Raw genomic sequence first — 26,482 nt, 5'->3', positions numbered from 1 at the left:
CACCTTGTGACTTATTTAATTTTTACTTTCGGTCCATTGAACTAAATGTGTAATAGCAAAATGTTAATGTTATTTGTACTTGTTTACAAATTGATTTCTTTATTTATTTACATTACATTAGGTGTGTAGCTATCGAGGGAAATATTGTGACTTTTCGATACGCGATTTTTGTAATAGTGACAATGTCGCTGGTGCAAACCTATCGTTCATCGATGCCATCAGTCGTGTTCTCGGTTTTTGTCCGTGAGGTTGTGTGCGGAGGGTTTCTGCACGGATGTAAAGAAATTTTTACAATAAATGCATAATTAGTTACAACCGTTTTGTTGTAATACGAGTGCGCAAAGCATTCTAAGTTCAATTTAAATAAAAGGTGCGACCAATTAGTTCAAAAACATAAATACGAAAAAAGTTGCAAGCGAACATTTCAAAAGCAATAAATAGAAAAACAAAAAGAAACCGACGCATCGAATTGCGTTTGTGTGCGTGTGTCTCGTTGCCGCCTCTTGCCTGTGTGTGCGTGTGTGTGTGTCTGTTTGTGAGAGTAGGTAGACGAGGTGGGCGTTCAAACGTGTGTTGTCTTTGGCATCGTCGTGGAAAACAAACTTGTAGCAAATTTTTTTCATATCGCTAATAACAAATATTTATTTATTTGTTTACTTAATTTAAATAATTTATATTATTAAATTACTTTAATTTGGCTGCGGAAATTCTACAGTTCTGTGGTAGTTGCTCATCGCCAATACCAATACCACCACCAAAAATCCCACGCACACACACATACCATACATACACTATCAAGTCACCGCGTTGCGCTCTTGTTGTCTTCTATCTCACTTTATCTAACACACACTTTATCGTGTGTTTTGTTTTTGCGCTTCTTTTCCTCTTCTGCTTCTTGATGCAGTAATCTTTTTGTTTATTCTTCTTTACACTCGCGCCTCCCTCGCTGACCATCACACTAACCGACTGCCTCTAGAATGCTTTGATTTTTGCCGCGTACAAAAATTGTTGTTAATTTACAACATTTAAGACAATACAAATGTAATTCTATTGCCCTGATCGTCATACACACACATGCACTCAGAACACACGCACACACACGCGAATGTAATTCGCTTTATTTACGTACGCGCGCCGCTTTGTTTCGATTTTAATTGATAAATTACCCGAAATCTACAATGTTTATGTCATTGGCAAATGTATTGTGTTTGTTTTAAAGTGTTTTAATTGCCCAGCAACAACCATGTGCTTATATATATATGTATGTATCCAATTCGTTAGCGTATTTCGTGTGTGAAACCAGTTTTCCATTCGCATATATTGTATATGAAGAAATAGAAAAATAAATACAAAATACAAAAGACAACTTTTGTATTGCATTTACAAAAATCAAAGTTAACTAAATACAAATTTTGTGAAACAAATAAGCTGTATGCTGCCACCGCTTGCTCACTAAGCATTTGGATTAAACTATTTTAAAAATCTGCATTACCGCCCACACACTCTACGCTATCAAAATGCAGTCGAGGAACCATATGCTCATCCTTATGCTGATCGGACTCTTCATGGCCGCCATCCAAGCTGCTGATGAGGTAAGTCCAGTTGCTTATAATCTGAAAAGTTTTTTGACTGGATAAAGCGTTCAAAAAACATAGAAATACTCTGTGATCGAATTGCTAATGCAAAGGCCCTTAAATTACCAATACTTAGGCCTCCTTATACTTTTAATAAAAGCTTTAAAAATGAATTTGTTTCGTTTGGTTTTCTTGTGTTGTTTTTTCGATCAGCTGTTCCGTACCTAACCAAGAAATCAAGAAAATACAAAATGAGTTCACGTGCACTTGAATATTGGAAGTAATTATGTTTTCACTTTAAAATAAATTTCGATTTGCAATTAATTTAGTAAAACAGCTCCTCTATACACACTCTACAGTGAAATACAGTTGAGAAGTTCGTTACAAGGATATTAACCCGACAGCTGATTGCGATATAAAAAATACTTTTGTCACTCTATTGGTTTGCTTCCATTCAATAAAGTGTACAGTATAGTTCAATTAATTTTTCAACTTAATATACTTTTAAATTTGTTTAATTATTCATATATGTGTATAGCTTAGAAGAAATTACAATTCATTACATGATTTATTTACTATATAAAGAAAAGCTGTAATGGGAACTCTGTAATTTCTGGATTCGATTTGATACCTTTAGAAACTATTTGAGAATCTTTGTCTTTAGTTGCAAAGTATTTCTGCCTGCGACTGTTAAATAAATAAATGCTATACTGGGGTAGAGTATTAGCGTTGCAGAATTGACAGATGTTTGGGATTGTGATATGTTCCGAAATGTATTTGTGGATTAGCCAAATGCGCTCGAAAAAAGGCATATGGGGTTTGGAAACTTCTTAAATTTAACGCAGAAGTACCACTATTTAAAAAAAAATTCCTTAACGAAGTATTGCTGAAGTAGCCCTTTTCATTTACATGAATAATTCGGTTATTCATCGCTTTCTTGGCATTTAATAGAAGAATTCGAGGAACGTTTCCAGTTTAGGTCTGTGTGGAATTCTCATTTATAGTTTAGTTTTTCAAACGACGAATTTTAAAAACAGTAGAGGCAGCATACAAATTTATTTTACTCTATTTCCAAATAAACTTAGTTTTGGTGACTTGCTTTAAGGCAAACGCAAGAATATTATATAAATCTAATAGATTTCTTATTCTTCGCCTTTGTTTGTTTGCTTGTTTTATACTTCATTATTTTGTGTGCTTGAGGTTTCAGTGGATATTTGCAGGGATTAAACAAAATGTCAGATTCTTTGCCTTTTATTGAGAAATAGGAAAATATGCTTATGGAAGTCGATGCAAAAATATGCAAGAAGAAAAGCCAACTGTGTTGTGGCATAAAACCATCTGAGTCGTTGCACTTAAAGTCGCCCGCCATGTTGCTGTTGCCGTTGCTTGTTTGGTTCTTCTTGTTGTTGCAATCGACGCCTCATTTGTTGCAGTTGCCAGCCAGCCAGCCAGACAACAAGCAAACAAATAAAATGCGTACATGAAGATAAAGAGAAGAGAAGCTGCAAAGACATTAAAAACGTCTGCAATGTGAGCGCATAAATACGGCAACACAAAGTATATACGCATCTATATACAGATGTTAGTATATGTACGTATATACCCATACTTGTACACAACACTGGCATTGGCTGACTTTCCTAATGCCCATAGTTCAATATTTGTATATAGTGTATAGTGTGTATATGTATGTATGTTTGTGCCTCGTACTTTCCACTGAATTAATTGCTTTCCTTATTTATCACACAATGTGGTTCAAAGTTCGAATAATTGTTGATTGTCTTGAGATGATATTTACAAAAACTAAAAGGATTCCTTCTCCGCTTTTCCGCTTTTTAGTTTATATTTAGTTTCTATTTAGGAATCGAGAGCCTTAAGATAAATTAGAAAAGTAGTAAATTAGTTATACCTTAATTATACCTTCAGATTCCTTCTCCGCTTTTTAGTTTATATTTAGTTTCTATTTAGAAATCGAGAGCCTTAAGATAAATTAGAAAAGTAGTAAATTAGTTATACCTTCAGATTAGCTTCACATTACATTTAAATACCATAGATAAAAGCTTTAAAAATTGCTTGCAGCTTAAAAAAGTTATTGCAGTCTAACGGACTTCAATTATTTTTTATGTCTTCAAACCGATTTTTATATTTTAACAAAAGAAATATGCTATCCGATTTAGAAAATGTTAAATTGAAGCTGATGGCGAATGGTTTGAACAGAAAATGATTTCGGTTTCTTTTGTTTTTGTAAAGAATTTTAGAAAATACATATAGATTTCAAAAACCTCAAAACAAGTTATTAGCTGCAAGTTAGGTTACTTTGCTTTTCTATAGAAAAAAAGTTCTAGAAACTTAAAAAACGTGGAGGAACTTGTTTTTTATTCGATAATTCACCATGGAGATTTGTTTTCTAGGCAACAATTCTTACAAATATAACAATATTCAATAAACTCAAATTATGTATACCTTATCATTAACAAATAGAATAACATATAGAACAATATTATATTATATTAATATAATATGAATGTTCTATAAATAATACTGTATTTTTGGTCTAGTTTGCTTTCTTAGCTCAGAAATACAATTTTTTTGTACCCTCAGGGCTATTTAATTTCAGCTTTAATATAAGGGTATATTGAAATGAAGTTGTACGAAGCTTGCCGCATCATTTTTTATTCTCACTCCTCAACTCGAATGGCGCGTCGATCGTTGGCCAAACTGGTGGCCAACTATTTGACTCTTGCCAATTTCTCGAGAATGTTTGTCGGCTGGTTAGTACACAAACACACATACATATATGTACATACATGTGTGTGACTTATTGGCCCAAAACTGTGCTCACATCAGTTCACACAGACATACACACACATACGTATGGAAGTGTTGACCAGTTCGGTCCATACTCAGCAAACTAAAGCCAGTAGTCGCCGCTTAGCTAGGAAGGATGGGTTGACAGACTGACTGACTGCATGTTGTTAGCCACCAACTACTGTTTCTCCTCTTCAACGCAGTTGGAGAGGCTCGTCCGGTTCGCCTCTGTTTGTCACTTGTTTTTGCCAAAATTGGATTTTCTCTGTAGTTGTGGTTATGCTGTTGTTATTATTGTTGTTGTTGCTCCCGCTGCTGTTGCTTTTGTCGCCAAAAACATTTTAAGAACGTGCACAGCACATTGATGAGCCTCCGCTTGACTCTCTCTCTCTCTCTATCTCTCTGAATGTGCGTATGTTGGGTTTTTGGGTGTGCGGGGAGCATAGAGGTGGGCTTTCCCATGGCCCACCGTGCTCACGCGTGTTTGTATTTTGTATTCGTTTTTAAAAAATGCAGGGCAAAATAATGACAATAATAAAATTATTATAAATTAATATATGCCATAAATGAAGCAAATACAATAAATATCAGTTTAAATAATTTCATTAACCATTTTGAACCCAGTTATTTCATTACTACTGGAATTTAGCTTCAGTGAAATGTGGATTTTTCTTTATTGGAGCTTCATCAAAGGCCATCACATATATGTACATTTATTTCAAAATAGTTTTCACTTTCTGTTAATGATTGAAATTAAGATAAACAGTATTTTCGCGTAACCACAAATTTCTGCGTGTGTTTTCATTTCGCAGCATGAAAAACGCCAGCCAATGCCCATCTCTACTAGGACGATGGAGAAACGGTGATTGGTACATATGTATGTGTGTGTGCCTTAGTGTGTGGCTGCTACCACCCCATTTTTGTCAACTGCCTTTTGTTTTTGGCTCGTTTACGCATTGGTCCTCATTAGCATTATTGGCATGTATGTATGTGTCCGTCTTCGTGACGTTGAATGATGATGTTAATGACGACGACGATGCTTCTGTTGTAGACAATTTTACTGAATCACTACTAACTGGCAATCAAATGGCAACCTTCACAAACACACACGTACATATATTTTTATTCTGCTTGTACTTGTTATTTACAATTAATATTCACTTGCGTTTGCTTTTATATTAAGAGAGAATGAGAGGGTGGGTATGCCATTGTTGTTGTTTTTGCAGTCGCACCTTGTTACTTATATTGTCGCCGTTGCCGTCATTGATGTCAAGATGTTATCAAATGTTTTTATGCCTTTTTAAAATGTCAACGGCACCAATACACGTAAACATTGCACAAGCTCGTTCACAAATACATATAAATGTACAAATCTATATATGTACATATGTACATACATACAAACACGTGTGCATAAATGCAAGTTGCACTCTCTAATCTAAGTTCAAATTTAAGTGTTCTATAACAAACCCCCCTATAATAAACCCCTTTCCAATTATCAGCGGCAATTTCCAGTAAAATGTTATAAGAGTGCAAGTATGTAAATAAATTAAGACGAGTTTATTGCTAAACTTACTTATATATGTACATATGTATGTACATATTTATATACACACTTATTTACATGCATATGTACATATCTATGTGTGTCTTAACGCGATTAGTATAATATATGAAAATGCTTGCATGGTTCTAATTAACAAGATGACGTTGCACTCATGTATGTATGTACTCATGTATGAACATACATATGCATGTAAAATGTATCTACGCTGAAAAAAAGAATTTTAAGTAATAAATAAGTACATATGTATGTATATATGTACATATGTTTGTACATCCATCAACACAAATCCAATTAGCGAGCTTTACTTGGCAAGGAACATACACAAACAGCAATAACATCTCCCATAGGGTTGCCACAACAAATTCCCAAAATCAAAAATATTTGCAATAAATGCGTCGCATTACAAGAAACAAAATGCGAGGGCGAACGCTTACAACGTGAATGGCATGCCAGAGAGAGGAAGTGAGCGCACATCGTGAGAGGACTTTTGGACAAGCCAGCAAAATGTGACATGTAAAACAAACCGTAAACAAAAAGAAAGGTCACAATTGAAGGAATATTTGTTGCGAAAGCAACAATTTAAATTGAAACAAACTATGCAATCTTATATTAAATCAAAAATTGGTATAGTATAAAACTATTTACATATCTGCATTTCTATTAAATTTGGAAAACCTTTCAAAAGCTTATGAACACTCAATTTAATTATTTATTGTTACACATATGTATGTATTTATATAAATTTTGTATATGTATGAATGTACGTACATCAGCTGTTTTATCTACAGAAAAGGGAATATAAATGTGTGTGCAGCCGGCGCAAAACCAAATAGCAACAACAATATCACTGGCAACATAAAATGTAAATGTGTGCGGCGCTGTGCGTATGTGTTCAAAGAAGAGGCAGCAAAGTAGCAGACGAAGTTAAAGAAATGAAGACAAGAACAACAACAACAACACGAACATGTCGCCGCGTTCAGCTCGAATTTTAGCTCTGGCAGCATAAGAGGCAACTAAACCATTGGAGGCGAGGTTGTCTGTTGGCCGTATGCGCGTGCGTTTGTATGTACATATGTATGTGTGTAACTGTGTTTATATGTACATACATAGATGCATATGTGTGTGTTATGTTGACGTGTTTGCTTTGCTTGAATTTCAGTTTCTGCTGAGACGGCATTTGTGTGGTGACAGCAAATGGGTGTATGTGTGTGTGTGTGTGTGTCGGCCTATGCTGAGGTAAACAACAAGCAGGCCGGCAGCGACACAAACAGATATTCATACATACAGACTTGCAGCCGACTGAACCACACAACGCATTCATAAGATGAAGAAGAAGGGTAAGGCAATGTCAATAATCATGATGCGTTGTTGCCACATTTCATTGTCGTTGTTGTAGTCAGTTCCTCTTGTTGTTGTTGCCGCTGCGTTGTTTTATATGTTCGAGTCAGTTTGTTTCATTTTGCGGTTTGCTTACGACAAGTTGTATCTGTGCTCACCACCGCTTATTCAAACCTACGCTCGCCTCTCTTCTCTCTCGCGCGCACTGTTTCCATTTATGTGCGTTGTAATGTGCGTGCTTGTGTTTTTATTGGTTTTTACAATTTTGTTTTTGTGAGGTTAGCTCTCTTTTGCTGTTATTGTTGTTATATTTTTATTATTTTATTTTTGTATTTTTATTCGTGCCATTTTTATTGAGCGCTGCTGCTGGTGCCCCAACGTACTTGAAAGTAGTGTTTGGTTTAGTCTGCCCCGAACTAGTTCCAAAGGGACTTCAAAAGCAACTACTGAACTATGTTAATCATTGGGCTTAGCTTCTGAAAAACTTCAGATAAAGTTAACATTTAACGAATAGCAGAAAACAAAATACTTATGAGTGAACGAAACTTCCGAATCAACTATAGAAACTCAATTAACGATTGGTTAATTTCTCGGAAACTTTACTATTGAACTAAAGCGCACAACACTATTCCAAAAAAATGACTGCGACTACTACGATTTAGCAACCGCCAATATTATTGCTTCCTCTTGTCTGCTCAGCGCTCAGCCCATACATATACGCAAACACACACACACACACACACATAATTTGCTTTGCTGATTCAGTTGATTTTTCGTCGTCGTCGTTGTTGTTGTTTACTTGCTTGTTTGCATATATTTTTAGTGCAATTTTCTTTTGTTTTTATAGTGCTGTGGGGGAATGGGTGAGGGTGGAGGGGTAATGCTGAGAGACGCTCGCCGGGCATATGGCGCATCTTTCTTTCTTTGCCACTTCTTAATAATTTGCACTTGATTTGTTTACAGTGCACCAAGTTTATTTTCTCCCCTCTATTCTGCCGTATATTTCTGGTTTTAATTGCAAAAAAAGCTTGACGAATGGAAAAATGAAACTAAGGAGTAGCAAGCGGGATCAAGAGAATAGAAGGAGGCACGCCCAACATGTCGGCTTCGTCGGTCGCACTCTTCATTGACGCAAATCGGGCGAAAAATTTGTTGATTTCAGTTGCTCTTCCTATTTGTTTGCCGGGTTGCCTATGTGGCCGGGCGTACTCTGTCCCTTTCGCCTTCTACTATATGGTGCGTATTTCCTGTGGTGTTTTCCACACGATGTTGGCGGTATTTGCCACAGTTTGTTTCTTTTGCATATCATTAACACACAAAATGTAAGCCAGACGCGCGATGGCTTAAAATGCGTTGGCGTTAATGTACACAAAATACAGTGAATCTTCTTTATAACGAATTGAAATAGATTATTTATTACGAAAATCAAATGCCCTTTCAACGTCGATGCTTTAAGTTTAACTAAATTTTATCCAGAAATTGTGGCACGAGCTTTAAATCGATGAAGTTATTAAAATACAAATTTAAACTTTAAATTAAAATAACTTGACAATCAAATTCGTTGTAGGAAAGCTTGACAGTTAAGCCTTGGCCACATTATGGCGGCCCACGCAAATGCAACTAACACACGACCATAAACACACACATACCTACGTAAAGAGACACACACAGAGCTGCCTACATAAAAACCGTATGCACCTTCTTAATTATGAAGTTATGTGCCTTCGCATATATATATACATATGTACATTAATAGTACATACAGACATTTCAAATACCAGCAAAAGGCTTTATGTCCATAGACTTGTTGTTGGTGAAAAGCATTAACCTTATGCATAAAAACAAATGTTCATATATATGTAAAAAATAGTACATATGTACATATATGTATTACGTACATATATGTATTACGTACATATGTACAAATATGTATGCCAGCATAACCAAGTTTGCTGCTCATTTTAAGTATTGTAGTTTTCAATTTTATATTCTTGTTGTTTCATTTCTCCACATTACTGTTTCGCATTCTTCTCTGTTGTTTTAACACATTTTTTCGTGTCTTTTTTTATATACAGGTATTTCGGCCGTTAAATGCTCGGTTATATTTTTTCCGTTGTGCGCGGCACATTAAACCAAATTTCCTTTGTTTTTCTTATTTCTCGAATGCCCACGCAAACCAAACAGAATACCAACACAAACGCAAATTCGTATACAAATATTGAAACACATACACCCGTGCAAGATTTGTTTATACTTGGAAAATATTGTTTAAAAATTTCCATTTTCAATTTTCATGTTTTAATAGAGAGTCCATTCTGAGGTCGCTAACTGATGCTGTTTCTCCAGTGTGGGTGTCTCACGAAAATTCTTTGTTGCTAAAAATTGGTTTCTGTACATACTCGTACATACCTGTCGAACTTTTATTTACTGTTCCAATTTGTAGCGCATTAGTCAAGCTGGTTTGAATTTGATGTTGTTATATTTTCGGACCTCTGACATGCTATCAGTATGTATCTGGTTTAATCGCAAGGGAAATGTGAAAAATATAAACATGTGAATCACATACATATTTACTCTATATATGTATGTATATATGCCCATATATAGTATAGGGCCATTATGTACTCGCGACTATCAAAAGCACGTAAAAATAGGTGCTTATCGAATTTTTTAAAACTATTAATTGACACTATCGATATTTGCCAAGTGCTTGGTAATTGTGTTCTTCGTTTCTCCCCCAATGAGCTTAATGTTTAATCTCATATTGGTTTGGAACGCACCCATCACCCGATTATGATTTTTTACGCTTTTTTGCCTTTGGGTAAAGGGCGTTTTCATTTTGTATAGAAGTTTGAAATATACATATTGAAATGAAACACAAACAAAGTATGAACAATAATGAAGTTTTAAGACAACAATAATCACTTCATGAGGTCATCAGGTCATATTAATTCGTCGATTACTATTCAAATTCTAAACTAGTTTGCATAATAATTAATAATTATTAATAAACATTTCAAATTGAACTTTGCTCTCCTTGCATGTATTATATTTCTGGTTATTCATTTGCAAATTAATTGTAGCACAACAAGAAAAAGCACATACAAATGTACTCGTATGTATGTACATATATATATGTATAGTTATGATACATATATAGTATGTATAGGTATGTATGTTTGTAAGTACATGCGTACAATTCAATGTACCATTTAGAACTAGAATAGTTAAAGTAATATACGGGTATAATGAATGCCCGCCTATTTCATGCAAGCATATAATTTATATTTACAAGTCCGCTTACCTTTAGAACCGAACGAGGGATCGATGAAATAAGTCATATTAAAGAACGCGTCATATTATTACGCTCGGGAAATAATTTCTCGAAAATAAAACAAGAAAGGAATGCTAAATTCGAGCAGGCTCAACTCTTAAATACCCTGTACCACCCCACAAAAAAGAAATTAAATTAAATTAATTAACTAAATTAATTTAATTAATTCACTAAATTAAATATAAAATATTCCATGCATGCATACATACATACATTTACATTTACATCAGAATCGTGCCTTATGCGTGTTTGTGTACTCGTACATATGTATGTACACATGTGTGCATTGGGCCTGGTTATATGGCTATAACTTTCTTTCCGATCATTCTATCATAATGAAACTTGGTATACGGATATATAATCACTAATGTGACTACCAAATTTTAGTTTAAAAGTCCAAGAATTACGGGAGTTATAGAAAATCGTTAATAGGGGGGGAGTGGGGGGCTGGTTTGGTTTGGTTATTCTAGCTCTTATACTTTCGGAGATCCTTGCGTTCATACAGACAGACAGACGGACAGACGGACATGGCTATATCGATTCGGCTTGTTATGCTGATCAGAATATATATACTTTGTGGGGTCTACCAAGCCTCCTTCTGTGTGTTCCATGTGCACTCGCACAAAACTAATATACCCTTGTACCCTTTGGGTACAGGGTATAAAAATATACAAACAAAACAGTTTTTCAAATCGTGCACCTTATGACGTTAACTTAAGATGCGTGAATATTTGTAATACTTGTATATATTAGAGTTTTCTGTCGATTTTGCATTAAGTCAAGCAGTTTCTGTGTTGTTTCTGGATTGATATCCACCATTCCTCTTGAAATGCATTTTTCAAGCTTCCTGTGCTAGAAATACGGAAAAGCAGACAAATGTTATATCAAATCTAGACATACCCGTTCGTTCGTCTTTTTGGATGAGCCTCTGGATTTCGGAAACGGCTATATTATCCGATCTTGGCATGTCGACTCTCCAAGTCCCAAGTTTATTTTGAGTGTGGTGGTTATTCAAAATATCGTTGTTTATATATATATTTTGGAAATTTAAATTACATTTCTTTCAAAATATTAAATTTTTTACCCTGTACCCAAAGGGTAAATAAATAAATAAAACAAATTACGACTCTAGCATTATTTTCTTGTTTTATAAAATTTTTAAATATTTACATTCTAGCTTGGATTATAATATTGATTTTAATTATTTTCGAAACAACACTTTTTTAATATATAAATTGAATTTCTGCTTTCGATCGTTTCTGACTAAGAGGGCGCAGGGCAGTATTGATTTGGTTAAACTTGCTTTAATGTTTTCTTATACATATGCAGATAGTAAGTACATGTTTGCCAAGCCTTCTTTAGAATCGTGTGTGCATATTCTCAACCTTATAGAGCATCGAAGTAAGCATTTTAATTGTAAATTACGCAAATCAGGAAATAGCAATCTGATATCTCACTATGGTGAATCAATTCGAGCTTTAAATGTTTCTGATGTAATATAATTGCATATGGCAGGGCTCGTTAAAATTTTCACCGTGTGCTAATGATGACGAAGCATCCCAACTGTGCTGGCGGCCTCCGAATTTGCGATCCAGAGCGAGGCTGTTCAGTAATGTTGTTGCACATGTTGTTGTTGTTGTTGTTGCACGTGTTGTTGTTGTTGTTGCTGTTAACATCTTGCTATGAAACCGAATACTCATTACATGCAAACAGCAGGGCGTTGGCGAACCTTCCGTTTCTGCAACAGATTGCAGCCGAAAGTTTGCCGAAAGTCAATGATTGCTGCAGCCGGTGTTGTTGTTGTTGCTGTTGCTGAGAGGGTGACAGCTGCTGCTGTTGCTTATTTTGTTGCACCCACAATGCTGATTTTTTCGACGTTTTTTATTTTGGTTTGTCAGGTTGTTGACTTGCCAGCAACTTGAAGTTTCAAGAGTTTGTTGTCGCCAACTATGCATACGTACATACACACATATGTATGCACATACATATTTGCACACAAATGTACACAAATGTACATGCATATATAAACACACATATGTAGATACTTACCTGTCAGCCAAATGCTGTCGTTAGCCATCAGTTTCCATTGCTTGTTTGCCTGGTCGTAAAAAAAATTGCTGTCCAAAATTTGTTGCAAAAAGATGATAGCAAAAACTATTTGTTGCTGTTTTATTGCTGTTCACTTGGCACGTGCTAAATATTTCAAATGTCGCATTTTGTTTCATTTGTTGTATTATGTCATCTCATTGTTATTTCTCCCCCTTCCCATTGTGGCCGAGCACACATACTTTTTTGCACATCAATAAATTTATGCACAAATCGTGTTTGACTTTGTTTGGCTGGGATTTAGGCTGCGTGCCCTCCACTTTTACGCTTTAATTGTCACATTCATATTCACACAACACACACTCATACGCATACGCATTGATAGACACTATGGCATTTATGTAAATATTTGCATTAAATTATGCCTATTTGTCACATTAACCAATATTTATTTTTATTGCGCTTTTGGCGACACAATTTGTTGATTTCCTTTTGGTTTGTCGCTTTGATTTGACTTGCAATGCTAAGAGCGTTTGAGTCAGCAGCTTTTACGGACTATCGCCTTGCTACCTCTTTTCCTCGCTCTCTCCGCATACTGTATGTATCTGGATAAGTACATATGTATGTATGTATATCTGTTTGGATTTTAAAGACCCATCTACAGTTTATACTTCAGTAATAAAGGAATACATACAGACATACATATCGTCACGAATATTTATATGAGGCTTTATCTTTTCCGCTCTGTTGTTGTTGAGTCAGTGCATCGATCAGACGATTCCAATTTCATTCTTACAGCTCCGACTGTTGGAATTATGACTAAACCAGTAGCTTAAATTAACCGATATCAAGTACATTCATTTATTTTGTATTTTATGTATGTGTATTAAAGATAAGAGAAGTATACATATGTATATAGTTCGCAAAACATATTTACTTAAGAATACGACATCTTATAAATGGGGAAATCCCCCCTCCCCCAATATAAAACATACAAATTTACTAAATTCATGTCAAGTTCCCAACAATAGGTATTCCATATCACAACAATTGCAACTGAATTCAGTTTAGGACATATTTGAACCAGTGTGATATGATTTGTCCTATCAATACAAAAAAAAAAAGAAACGTTATTTCAAGTGGATTGGGGTGATGCTTCAAGAAATGTATTTCTTTCTCACTGTTGTCGCTTCTAGAGAAACTGTTGTGCGAACTCTGTTATATTTTTTTTAGACGGGCATAAAACTGTTCAAATGTCAGTGTCAACTTTTGAAGATAAATGTACGATTAATTCTTTTAGCTTTAATTGCTTAAATTAAATAATTAATTATTATTTTTAGTTTTTTTTTTAACATCCGTTTTCTTCCAATGTATGTAAGTTAAAATAAAACAAATTGTTTTCTTTATGTCGATAAATCGATTCGCGCACATGTGGGCTTATTAATTTAAAGATAAAGATTTGTTTTCGGAAATTTAAAGTCAGAACTGCGCAGTTTGGTTTGCGGTTTGAAAAGATTAGAAAGAAATCATTGCACTCTACATGAAATAAATTTCAAAACATTTTTAGCACTGTTTTTTATTATTTTTAGTTTTTTTTTTTAACATCCGTTTTTTTTCCAATGTATGTAAGTTAAAATAAAACAAATTGTTTTCTTTATGTCGATAAATCGATTCGCGCACATGTGGGCTTATTACTTTAAAGATAAAGATTTGTTTTCGGAAATTTAAAGTCAGAACTGCGCAGTTTGGTTTGCGGTTTGAAAAGATTAGAAAGAAATCATTGCACTCTACATGAAATAAATTTCAAAACATTTTTAGCACTGTTTTTTTTTCCGATAACGCACCATTTCTGTGGAATTGAAATTCCGAATCATTTAAGTTCAAGGTTTTTATGTTAATTATAATATTTCACTCCGAACTGTGTACTGCCAAGATAATAAGCATAAAACAAGTGGCCAACTTGCCTTCATCGAACTAGCCAAAACGATCGCGGCTTAATAATACACTATACATACATATGTATATGTATGTTATAGTAAGAGGAATTTATTTTATAGCCCTAAGAAATGAAACGCTTGTAATTTGCCTGAAAATTCATCAACCAGCCCCCTTTAATTTTGGCGTGCTGTACTCTGGGTTTGTTATATTAAAACGGGAAACTGTCCAGAAAAGTGCACTCTCCTTATTAAAAAGTAAGTCACTGAGACGGCAGTATTATGTTGCGGAGCTCATGAAAACCTGGTTGACCTGGTTCTAATGCGCAGTTCAATGAACCAAAACAAATAGTTAAGAGTTCAGAGTTTTAAATTACACATTTTTGTAATTTTTTGCACTGAAAAGATTTGAAAACAAAAGACATTTAAGATATGCTAACCATTGTAGAACTCTATAGACATAAAAATACACAAAAATATTAAATCTTTATATCCATACACTAACCCAGAGAAAATGGTAAGAGCTAAAGAGCTTGAATTATTGGATAAAAGTTTCCTTTCACAGCGTAGATGATGTTTGAAAATTCGAACTCCAAAAGGAGGAAAACGGGCTTCAATATTTCTATGAAAAATCTCAATGGTCCATTTGATTAACTGTAAACTTGGTTTGTATACTCTAACAAAGAATACAAAATAAATTGCATTCAATTTTTGATTTGGCCTGAAAATATTGGGTTTTTAACAATTCTTAGACTTTTTTCAAATGAGAGAGCTACGAACCGAGGCATGTCCACTATCACTAGGAGTTTCTCACTGACAATAATACGATCTTGTGTGTGTGTACTCGGTATCTATATATAGTATCTATATGGTCTATTATTTCTTCTTCTTCTGTGATTTATCTTCGTTTTTTGAGTAGGAGTGTGTGTTTTTTAAATAATATTTATCTTTTGCTGATTGTTTTTCACTTTACGCCCGGACTTTTGTTTCTAAGCTGATTCAAGGCAAGGATCATGTTTTACAGCTTATTGAAGTTAATTTTGTTGTGGCATCCACATTCCCGAGAGCACATTTTTTTATACACTTTAGGCGAATTTCCATTTGCATTTACGCCTGAAATGAGCGTAGGATTCATATTCAATGCGACCGCCTGCCGTTTGTTGCTTTACTTGTATTATTTACACAACTACACGTTGCTGCGTGTTGGTCTGCTGCTAAAAACCAAATATAAAGCACCGCCCCGACCGAGCAGTCGACCAACCCACCATTCCTATACATAGCCGCTCAGCGGAGCGCTGTAGCGCGCCGTTAGCGCCAGCGTGCTTTTGTTGTTGTAATGTACTCTACCGGGCTTTCGTGCGTCGCAGACGTCCCTCTGCTGCCGCTTCATATGCAAATAATATTTTCAAATGTTGTTTGCTTTGCCAGCCCGCGCACCCAGCCTCCTACATTCTATGTACCCTGCAACCTACAACCTACAACCTACATCCTGCCTGCTGCCGCTTTATATTTTTCAATTTTCCACGTTCGTTTTGTTGCTGCGGTGTCGTTTGTTTTTTTTCTTCCTTCATTTCTTTTTCTTTTAGGGTATATGCGGGTGTGTGGTTCTTTTTTTGCAGTTGTGAGTGCCTTTGTATGCGTGTGCTGCTTACATTTTCATTATTTATTTTTTATATGATTTCTCTTTTCTCTCAACAATTCTCACTTGGCTTTCGTCGCCGTCTTCGTCGCCATGCAGCTGCTCCTGATGTTCCAAAGGATGTTGATGGCGGGTGAAATGTTTGCATTTCAAATTACCCCTGAGCCCATGCCAGTTGTGGTTCCGTCGGCAACTTGCTCGAATTCCGCCCTATGCTCTAGACAGCTAGTGGTCCCACACACTAAAACATACAGATATAGACATACTATATGTACATATGTATATAGTAAGTAGATGCTGTGCCTAATATGGCGTTGTCGTCCATTCACGATTACGTTTGTCTGCTACAGTTTTATGCCACAACTAATTAGATTTAATACATTCACATAAATCGCTTTTGGGAAAAACAACAAGCCGCCCCTTTTAAAACAAGCACAAGCTCTAGAGCACGCTTGCTCAAAATTTCAATGCGCACACATCTACGTTAGTCGACAAAAGTATATTTTCATTTAAATCGAATTGAAAATAAATTGCTATGCAAATATTATTGCCATAATATAATGTACGATATTATAAAAATAAGCCCTCCTATATTCAAATACATAGTTAGCCAATTTTGCCATATTTCTTCCATATCTGAACCGTTTTGAAATATCGGTCTGTAATAAGTATTGGCATAAACATTAAAGCCGGCCTGAATACTGTCCGTTTTCCAAGCGCTGATGATTTTTTTTGTTAAATTGCTTTCAATTCTATATTTTGGTAGATTCTTAATCATTTCTGGATAACTGTCGATATTACCAACTCATTGAGGGGACCATAACAATACACACAATATTTCTTCCTTTCCAACTACAGATTCAATTCCCCAGCCAGCTCAGATGTATCTCAAACCCTACTTCAGAAGTCATTAACTTATAATCAGAACTGTAACGTAATGTTGTCAAACTTTAATAGGTTTATCTGAAATATGTAACACATACATAGTAATGCAATATTCTTATCCATGTTAAATTAAATTGCCTCGGTCAAAATACATTTGGCACTCAGTGTAAACGCACGCCTGCTATGCCCAAACCGTTTTCATTTCGTTTTATTTTTATTTTGCTTTTTATGCTGCGCCATGGCCTTCAAAAACTTCCAACGTCACATCTATCGTGCAGTCGCCAAAGAACCGGCCACTCATTGCCCAGGCCCGTGACCAAATCCTCTCTCCCATTCTCTTGTTCATTCGTAACGTTTCGTATCACACGCTTGGGCAAAAGCCCAAATCGTACACGAGTTAACTCAACTTAAAGTGAAAAACTAAAGAAAAACAACAACAAAGTACAAATATTCGTGCAAAAAAAAAGTTGAAGACGATAACTCAACACTAATACACTTATAACGACAATATATTTATGCAAATTTTTTGTTGCTCGTATTACTTGCATTTACATTTTGGGTCTGGGGGCTTCGCTCGGCTTTAGTTCGCTTACTGCCGCCGCTTTCGACAGCAAATGACTCGACTCGCCACTCACCCTGCCTGACAGGTCAGTCAGTTTGGCTCTACATATTATGTAAATTTTGCATCAGCCTGCGTGTGTCTGTGTGTGTGTGTGTGTCTGTGTCTGCAAGGCATTCATTGTTGCCATACTGCCACAGAGTATGCAACACGCAGCCCAGTAGATGGTCCGTTAGGAGCACTTCCTCGCTCGCATTTGCTATGCCCTTTGCACTGCCGGCTTACTGGCTATCATCCTGTGCATTTTTATGTTCCTTACCAGTGATAGGACCTTTTAAATTGTGAGTGAGTTTCATGAAACTAACAGGCAGATATATGCATTTTATTTTTTAATAATGGGCTTACCACAAATACCTTGGTGTCATACTAGACAGGACACTGACCTTGGAAAGATGCCGTGGCTGCTTGCACCTAGAAACAAAATGCCTCTCTATAATATACTAAGCCATATATTGAAATATGCGTTAGAAATTTATGGTATTGCTGCAAAATCAAGCTTAAACAAAATAACCAATGCTGGCTCCTTTTACAAAAATTCAGCCAATTTTAACAGGCCTATTTAGTTATACTTTAATCTGTGTGCTGATATTCCAATTAATTTTCGGAATACTGTAATGCAAAATAATGTAATTAAAGGCAAATTAAGATAAAGTTATTGGTGGGTCTCGCAGTACGCGAGTGGCGACGACAGCAACGATGATGGCTATGGGCCTTCAACGTTGCTCTCTGGTAGCCACTTTATATGCCTCTGGCATTTGTTTGCATGCTCTGCAAAGTTTAATGACCACTACGCGTTCGTGTTTTGTGCCATTGCACGATACGGAAGTGTCCGTTAACCCACTAAAGACGCAAAAAACATATACTCTGTATATATACATTTTCAAAAATGAATTTTAATGTAAAACATCATCAATTCGCCACAGTGAGCTGTTAAATGGTGAAGCTGTTACTGTTACTTTGCTGTTAATGTTAAGCTGTAAACAACAGATGTGTGCTGTAAGCAAGAAACTAAAGTTCATTGCTATGTGCGCTGTTATTTCTTAACGAATACATGGAATTAATTAGTTAACACAATTTTTGTTGCTTTTTAAAAGTAATTGAAGCTCTTTGTACTTTTAAAAGAATATAATATTGTGACGGCAAATTGCTTAAGATGGTTAATCCAAGAACTTTCCTTCCCGAAGCTATTGCTGTTATTGTTGCTGATTCTTTTGGGTTTGCTTTCCGCAATTGACAGTCGCTGCTGTGGGTTTTGGGTCTTCAAAATTATATAAATATACAAAAAATTGTACTTTTGTTTTTACGCATATAGTATATCTGTAATTTGTCCATAAGCTATTTAGTTAAGAGTTGGATAGTAATAAAATGTTGACAGCTTTTGAAACTATCTACTTCTCCTCCTAACTACTTGTGTTTTTTGTAAGCCTTCTTGTGCTGTACTGCTTTATTAGCTGCATCTAAAGGTAGTGTGTCATTAGTGGTTGACTTTAATGGGTTAAAGTAGCTGGAAAAAAGCGCCTACTGCAGCATATCTTTTACATGCATATTTAATTTTGTATGTGCGCGCGCGTGTGTGTGTGTGTATTTTTAATCATGTGCTTGCCTACTTACATGTATTTGCTGTGTATTTAACCAACAGTAGCAGCAGAAGCAGCAACAACAACAGCAACAAAGTTGCCGGCCAGCCCATTTGGGAATAGCGCAATGTGCCCACGTACTTAGTTGCTAATTCTTTATGTGCACGAGCATTTTTATGTCTATGTGTACATAAGTATGTACACAGATATCTACATGTATATGTATATATTTGTGTCGGCAAAGGAAAACGGCGAGCTGCATGTCTGGAATGAAACAAAGCTCATTGCGATGCCAAGCACATAGGCATAGGAAGTACAGTAAAAGCTCGTTAAATTGTGCAAATTTGCCATGTACTCCCAATATCAATAGGCGCGTAGATGGGTCCTTGACTGCCTCTTGATGGCAACAACAATCACAATAGTAATGGTAGTAAATCGATTAGTGTTGTGTGTGTCCTATGCAATTAAAATGTTTGTAGTTGTACACACAACAAATATTTGGGCATGCGAAATTCAGTATAAATATGTATGTATGTGTCAGTATGCATAATGAGTTCCTAATGTGCTTCCAATGCTGGTTTCTTGCTCTCTATGCTTGTGGTTGCCATTGTTTGTTGCCGATGGCAGGAAAGATATCGCTTTGTCGCATGTTGCTAGTTTTTGGTTCAGAGCAAACAAAACATTTCAATGCATGCTCGGCTTTTTGTATTCACTTTGTGTTATTCGAACAATGTGTTTGTGTGTGTGAGTGGCATTTTGTAGCACAGTTCTAGGCGTTGGCATACTTCTAGATACGAGTATTGTATGTCATTGCTCTGCACAGAATTCCACAGAAATGCATTTCCAAATTAAGCACATTGCTTATTGACTGCCTTCATTTAACTCTGTACGAATATTGATAAGGTTGCTGCATAGTTTAAAGCGAAAGCTACAATGTCGAGCTTTAAGACAATTTTAATTGAATTGCTATTCTTTTTTGATTAAATATATACGTTTGAATACATTATAAAAACTAAATCAATGATTAACGAAATCACAAGATTTATCAAGCTACAAAAACAGACTAAATTTATCTAAATTTTGAAAAAATGGAACTACCAATTATATATTAAACTAATAATTGAAATTGGTCCACCACATACCTCCTAAATAGTTTATAGATTTAAACATTTAGCGACTTTCTGAAAAAAGTGGACCTCAAATATATTTATATATCCTCACTGATTGGTGATTAGCGCACAGCTCAAATGGCAAGAGCTAGAAAGCTGAAATGTGGGTGAGCACTATTGAGAAAGGAGGGAAAGGGGCTTCAACGCTTGTATGAAAAAACTGTACTTCATTATTATTTTCAAAAGTGGTTTGTGTGTTCTGAAAAAGAATAAAGTACATTACGCTGTTTTTTATGTTTTTCCTTTTATCCATGGTACTCCTTTGCATAAACTTAACCCCGTAGCTAACAGCACATCAGTAAATTGTGAAACGGATTTAAAGTGAATTTTCATTCTATGCACACATACATAGGTATAGTTAGTTGCATATGAGTGTGACTGTGTGTTCTATGTCCTAAGCTTTTTTTTGCGTTTTCGTTAGCGTCATTATATTCGCATAATCCGTAAAGGTAAAAACAAGCTCGGTTGCTTCCTTTGCCTTTGCCTTTGCCATTTGCTTGCAACTTTATGCTGCAAACTTCAAAGCATTACAAAAGTCACCGACTGAGCCCTTGAGCTGAGCAACGCGGTGTGAAGACCTCCGTTGGGTTCGTTTACAAAAGTAAAGCTCGAATTTCCAGCAAAATGAAAATGAAGTATTAGACTATTTTCTTTGTCACAGGTAGCACATGTCCTCAAAGTTGTATGGCGAAAAAGGGAAAAAGCAGGGCTGCAAAGTAGTGCCAATATACAAAACTTTACTAATAAACTATCATTATTTTCTAATATTATTTAGCTAAGCATATAAGCGGGTAATTATTCGTCTCAAATCTCTGTGTTGTCTTCAAAGGGCTACTTCTTTCAGAATTAAAGCAATCCTCTGATAGTCAAGCTATTTCTTGTTATTAAATAGGATAAATAGGCTTAACAAATTTCCTATTAGCCATTATTTTTAGAGTCTGCAAATGTGACTTAATAATTTTGTAGTGAAGACAGTATTTTATTGAGTTCCATATCGATTTCCAGCCCTGGAGGAAATCATTTGTGGATGCAAGTTCCGTTGCTTATCAGTTAGTTGGTTGCCAACGTTTGGCAAACTTTGCATTGACTGTCCCACACAAACACACTGAAAACACACACACACACATGCAAATATGCGAACAATTGTGAATGGCAAATCCACAAACACTTGTGCAGCAGGCATGTGGCCAACAGGGCCGCGCTGTCAACTTTTGCTTGGTAGATAGTCACCGCCACCGCATCTACGAATCCACTTGCAACGTGCTACAACAACAACAACAGCAACGTCGTCGTCGGCGTTGACGTCGACGTCGACGTAGGCATGCCATACGTTGGTGCTGACATCATTGTCTTGCTATGCATTGCGCTCATTTCAGCGTTTGCCGGCCGCCCTGCTGCCCGGCTACCCGGCTGTCCGCCGCGCCTCCTTCTCCTTTTGGCTTTTCATCTCAACTCTGAGATATGTGTGCGAACGTTCTCATTTCTCCATTTTCCATTTTACTTTACCCTTTTCATTTTGTATTTTTCTACTTTTTGTTGCGACAGCTTTTGTGCTTGCGTTTAATTGAAGATTTTTTGACAGCAAACGTCGTCGACGTCGTCGTTGTTGCTGTGCGCCTCATAGAAAGTCAAGAGATGTGGAGCAGTTGAGTTCGTAGAACTTTTGCACTACCATCGTTGACAGCAGCAGGGGATGTGGCAGCAATCCTGGCAACTCGGCGGTCTACTGTGCAACCCATATCACTATCGACACCAGCAGCCAGCTATTGTTTATATGTGAAATATTTGCTGCGCTCTTAAAGTGCACCATTCTATGAAAGCGGCTTTGAGGCGCAGGCCCCTTATCGCTGTACGACCACTATTTTCCAATTCCGCATGCAAAGCAAAATAATCCAATGTTAGTGTTGTTGCATTTGTGTGCTGCTAAGCTAGTCTTAAATACCCAAGGATCGCTCGATAGACAAGAAAGAATTGACGAAAGAGGTCTCTCTCTTTAAAATAGTTAAACTTTAAACTATTATCTCTTGTTCTTCTGCACGCTTAATCATAATTGTAAAAGAGCTTACTTTTTGATAGCTACATTGCCTTCCTTAATTAGAATCAAGATGAAAAGTTTACTTAATCACGCAATAAAAATAAAATAAAAATTAAGCTTATTAAATCATTTTTAAAATTAAATTAGTGGGGCTTATGTCACCCTTATAATTAATTAATTAATAAGATTAAACACTACTTTAATTTTAAGTGACTATATTAATCAACCTTGAGAACGATTTTCGTTTGATTGTTATATACACTGAAGTTGTTATTTCATTATGATTTTCTTCATAAAACTTAATTATGCAGTTTAAGTATGGATGATAATACATAAAAAAAAGTACATACATATGTACAGCTGTGCTCAAAATAATAGTAGTGCTTTCATAAAAATTTAGTTCGTTCAAAAAATGTATGAAATGGTGATTTAATGAACTTAAAATAATTTGTATTGTTAAGTATAGTATATTAACAAGTAAATTATAAAGAAATAATAACAAATTCTGGTCATATAACAATTTAAATAATTTTTTTTCCAAAACTTCATTAATTTGGTCGCTCAAAATAATAGTAGTGTTTCATTTGTTGGCCTCTTACTTGTCCCAACTGATCCAAATAATACGGTTATTATTTTAATTACTCATATTAGGACTTTCTAAATAATATTAGTATTTTGTAGCATAGCCATCGTGTGCAAGAACTACAGCACATCGCTTTGGCATGGAGTCCACGGAATTGTGACATCTTTGAGAAGGAATGAAGCTCCAAGCATGTCTAGCTGGTCCCCAAACCTATTCAAAATTAGTTGGTTTACTCTTGGCAACTTCCTTCTTTACATCGTACCATAAATTCTCAATCGGGTTGAGATCTGGAGACTGTGCCGGCCATTCTAGTACATTGATCCTGTTAGTTTGAAACCATTGTTTGGCAACATTACTTGTGTGCTTCGGATCATTATCCCGCTGGAATACCCAAATCAGTGGCATTTCATCAATGGCATATGGCAGCATAATATTCTGCATTATATGCACATGAAGGTGGCGATCCATGACATTCCGGAGCCAATATAAGGCCCCGTGCCGTAATATAAAAAACTGGCTCATATCATAATACGAGCTCCTCCGTGTTTTACGGTTTTCGTGGTGAATCGAGGGTGCATTCAGTGTTTGGTGGCCGCCTAACATACTGACGAGACCCAGTTCCACCATAAAGCGTGATTTTCGATTCATCTGACCACAAAATGTTTCTCCAGTACTGCACTGGCCAATCAATGTGGTCTTGTGCAAATTTAATTCGTCTTGCCAGATGTTTTTTTGTGAGAAGGGGCACTTTCCTTGGACTCCGAGCTGCCATATTATTTTGCAGTAGGCATCTCCGTATTATTTGTGTACTAGTATGGAGATTTAATTCATCTCTTATATCGGTAGAGCTCGCAAATGGGTTCTGCCTAAAGTATCTCACTACAAGGGTCGCCAATTTATCTGACATAGCGCGAGGTCTTCCACGTGCTTAGGGGCCTGAGATAAATTTTATACCATTACACACCGTTGTAGGAGGACAACCTACTATATTTTGGACTTCATTGTAAGTTTTTCCCTCAGATATCAATTTTTGAATGAGTGCACGTCGTTCAGGAGCGCAGTGCTTGGCTCTACCCATTTCAGAAAAAAAAACAAACTAAAATGTGTATTGGAAACTATTGTAAACTATTAAAAAATAATAGAACTTACTATTAGCAACTTTTCGTGAGCTTAAGGAGCGACACACTTAATATTTTTGGAATGTTTGTGCAAGCACTACTATTATTTTGAGCGCGTAGAATAGGGACTAGCTGTGGAAAATGCAAATAACAACAACAACAAGTGCACAAAAAGCTAAAGTAAAGCGTCATTTTATTGTGCTCTTGTTGTAGATCACATAGGTAGAAAGAAAGGATTAAAAATGAAAGGAAACACAAAAATACGAACGGTAGAACGTAGTGAAAAATATCACTACTATTATTTTGAGCACAACTGTACATACATATGTCAACATAAGTCCGGTACAGAAAATGGCGCTTCATGATTTCGCAGAGTTGACTGTTGGTTGACTGTTGTCGTGGTCCGTGACTCTACAATCTGTATCGCTTCGTCGACCTTATCTTTGTGTATACACGTGTTTCGCAATTATTATACTTAAAAAGAAATTTAATTAAAAAATTAATTAATTAATTTTTTTAATTAAAATGATTTTTTTACTGGTAAAACTATTAGTTCGAACGCAGCTCGTGCACTTCTCGATATACTGATCAATACTAAGTATAGTTTCTGAAATCTGCAAAACCACCTACTAGGGTATAACGAGTTAAATGTTAACAGAGTGTGATTATAATCAACGTCTTGTCGGGAATACCAATCGATACTGAATTTATGCATAACTTACGCTACACAATGCTGGCTAAATTTTCTTCTATAGTATGTGTAGTATAGTCAAGTTGCAAATGTGCGCCATGTCGATGTGAAAAGGTGAACGCATGTGCATTTTGCTTGCAATTTAAATATATACTTTATTACTGTCATGATGCATGTACCATATACCTATAGACATATATATGCCCCTTTTCAAAAGTAAATCAAATTCCATATCCGATTGGGCACGTGTAAATCGTCCCTTACCAGCAGCAGTCCCCCTCTGCTCCATCTCGCCCTTAAGTGTTCGCGTGTGGCTCAAAATGGGAGCGCACGTGCCTGTTACTGCTATCATCTGTTGGCGCCAGTTTGTTTGCCACACGAAATTGGTGCAAGATTAAGGCCGTCGCGTCTGCACGTTGGTAATTTATTTAAACTTTCTGACTTCCCAGCATATTTCATGGCCAGCTGAAAGCATTACAAATTACCTGCATAGTTGTTTTGTCAAATGCACTTTGGCTCACTTTTGCCAATTCGTTGGGTTGCGCGAGCTCATAAATATGAAATATTCATGGGTATCGCCGAAGGCAGCGACAGCAGCAATCGTGAATATTGATAAAGCAAATTGTTTGTTTGCATTTAGGTTTATGCTCTTATTTGTTGGCGCTGCAAAATGTGAAACGCAAAAAAATGAATTCGAATCGGCAAGTTGCGCATAATATTTTACTTTTTTCAGCGGCACTAAATGGCCAAGTAAACAATTAATTATATACGAGTGCGTCCAAAAAAATGGGCCGCCATTAAAAATTGCAGCTGGTAATCAAATAAAAGGGTCATGCAAATGAATCGCAAATGAAAAATGTTAAATAAAGTTAAATGTGAATTGTGAATGGTGGAAAATGGTGAGCCAACAAAAACGCATCTCAAACAGTCTGCTGAAAGTCAAGTGTGTAATTTGTGTTAATAAGGGTTTTACCACCACCCCCTCCCACAGACAGCTCTTTATACGAATCAATACAATCGACAATTTCCACAAATTACAACGGCATTTTCCAACGACTCAATTACCCATTCACCTTGCGAAAAACCCACCGAAATAAAAGCGTAATGTATAAAAATCGATTATGTGGTTTTTCCTACGTATCGTGCATTTCAGTCATTAACAGCACGGTTTGGTTTTTCCTTTTTCACCGAAGCAAACTTTGCTGTGAAAGTGGCAATTGCTTGCTGCAGAAAAATACTATGCGCTATTGAGCTAATAAAATAAATAATTTCTTGACCCAGTTGACTGACTGTGCTAAATAATTTGTAATAATTGTGTAAAAAATCAATATGAACTTTGGCTTGGTCCTAAAGAGTGCTTCAATGGAATTGATTTTGAAACAGATTTTAGTGTTCTCGAGAGCGATTTACCCACAATAAGTTGTGAGCCACTGCAGGACTAATTTGTAAAAGTAGCTTAAATAAAAAAGGTGTAACTCGCTATTTTGGGAATTGATTTAAACAAAGTTGTAACCATTCCTAACTCTAAGTGTCTCTGTAGTCTATAAGGTATTATTATTAAATTA

At 35.9% G+C, this 26,482-nt stretch overlaps 1 protein-coding gene across 5 annotated transcripts in view; it reads left to right on the top strand.

The window, feature by feature from the left end:
- The first annotated feature begins 244 nt into the window (after nucleotides 1–244).
- The window catches only part of LOC115621866 (syndecan), a 167,212-nt gene continuing 140,974 nt past the window's right edge, over nucleotides 245–26,482 (top strand). For 3 of the 5 annotated variants that reach the window (XM_030515708.1, XM_030515712.1, XM_030515690.1), the window contains exons 1-2: nucleotides 245–370; nucleotides 1,220–1,592. In XM_030515708.1, the coding sequence (XP_030371568.1) occupies nucleotides 1,518–1,592 (75 nt within the window). In that variant the 5' untranslated portion in view covers nucleotides 245–370; nucleotides 1,220–1,517. The remainder of the gene's footprint in view (nucleotides 371–1,219; nucleotides 1,593–26,482) is intronic. The other 2 variants (XM_030515699.1, XM_030515720.1) reach the window with 2 other exon arrangements.

The sequence above is a fragment of the Scaptodrosophila lebanonensis genome, unplaced genomic scaffold (genome assembly GCF_003285725.1).
Source record: "Scaptodrosophila lebanonensis strain 11010-0011.00,11010-0021.00 unplaced genomic scaffold, SlebRS2 tig00000001-arrow-pilon, whole genome shotgun sequence".
In the NCBI taxonomy this organism is placed as follows: Eukaryota; Metazoa; Arthropoda; class Insecta; order Diptera; family Drosophilidae; genus Scaptodrosophila; species Scaptodrosophila lebanonensis.
The sequence above is the reverse complement of the archived record's forward strand: the minus strand, read 5'-3'. Positions and strand labels throughout refer to the sequence as shown.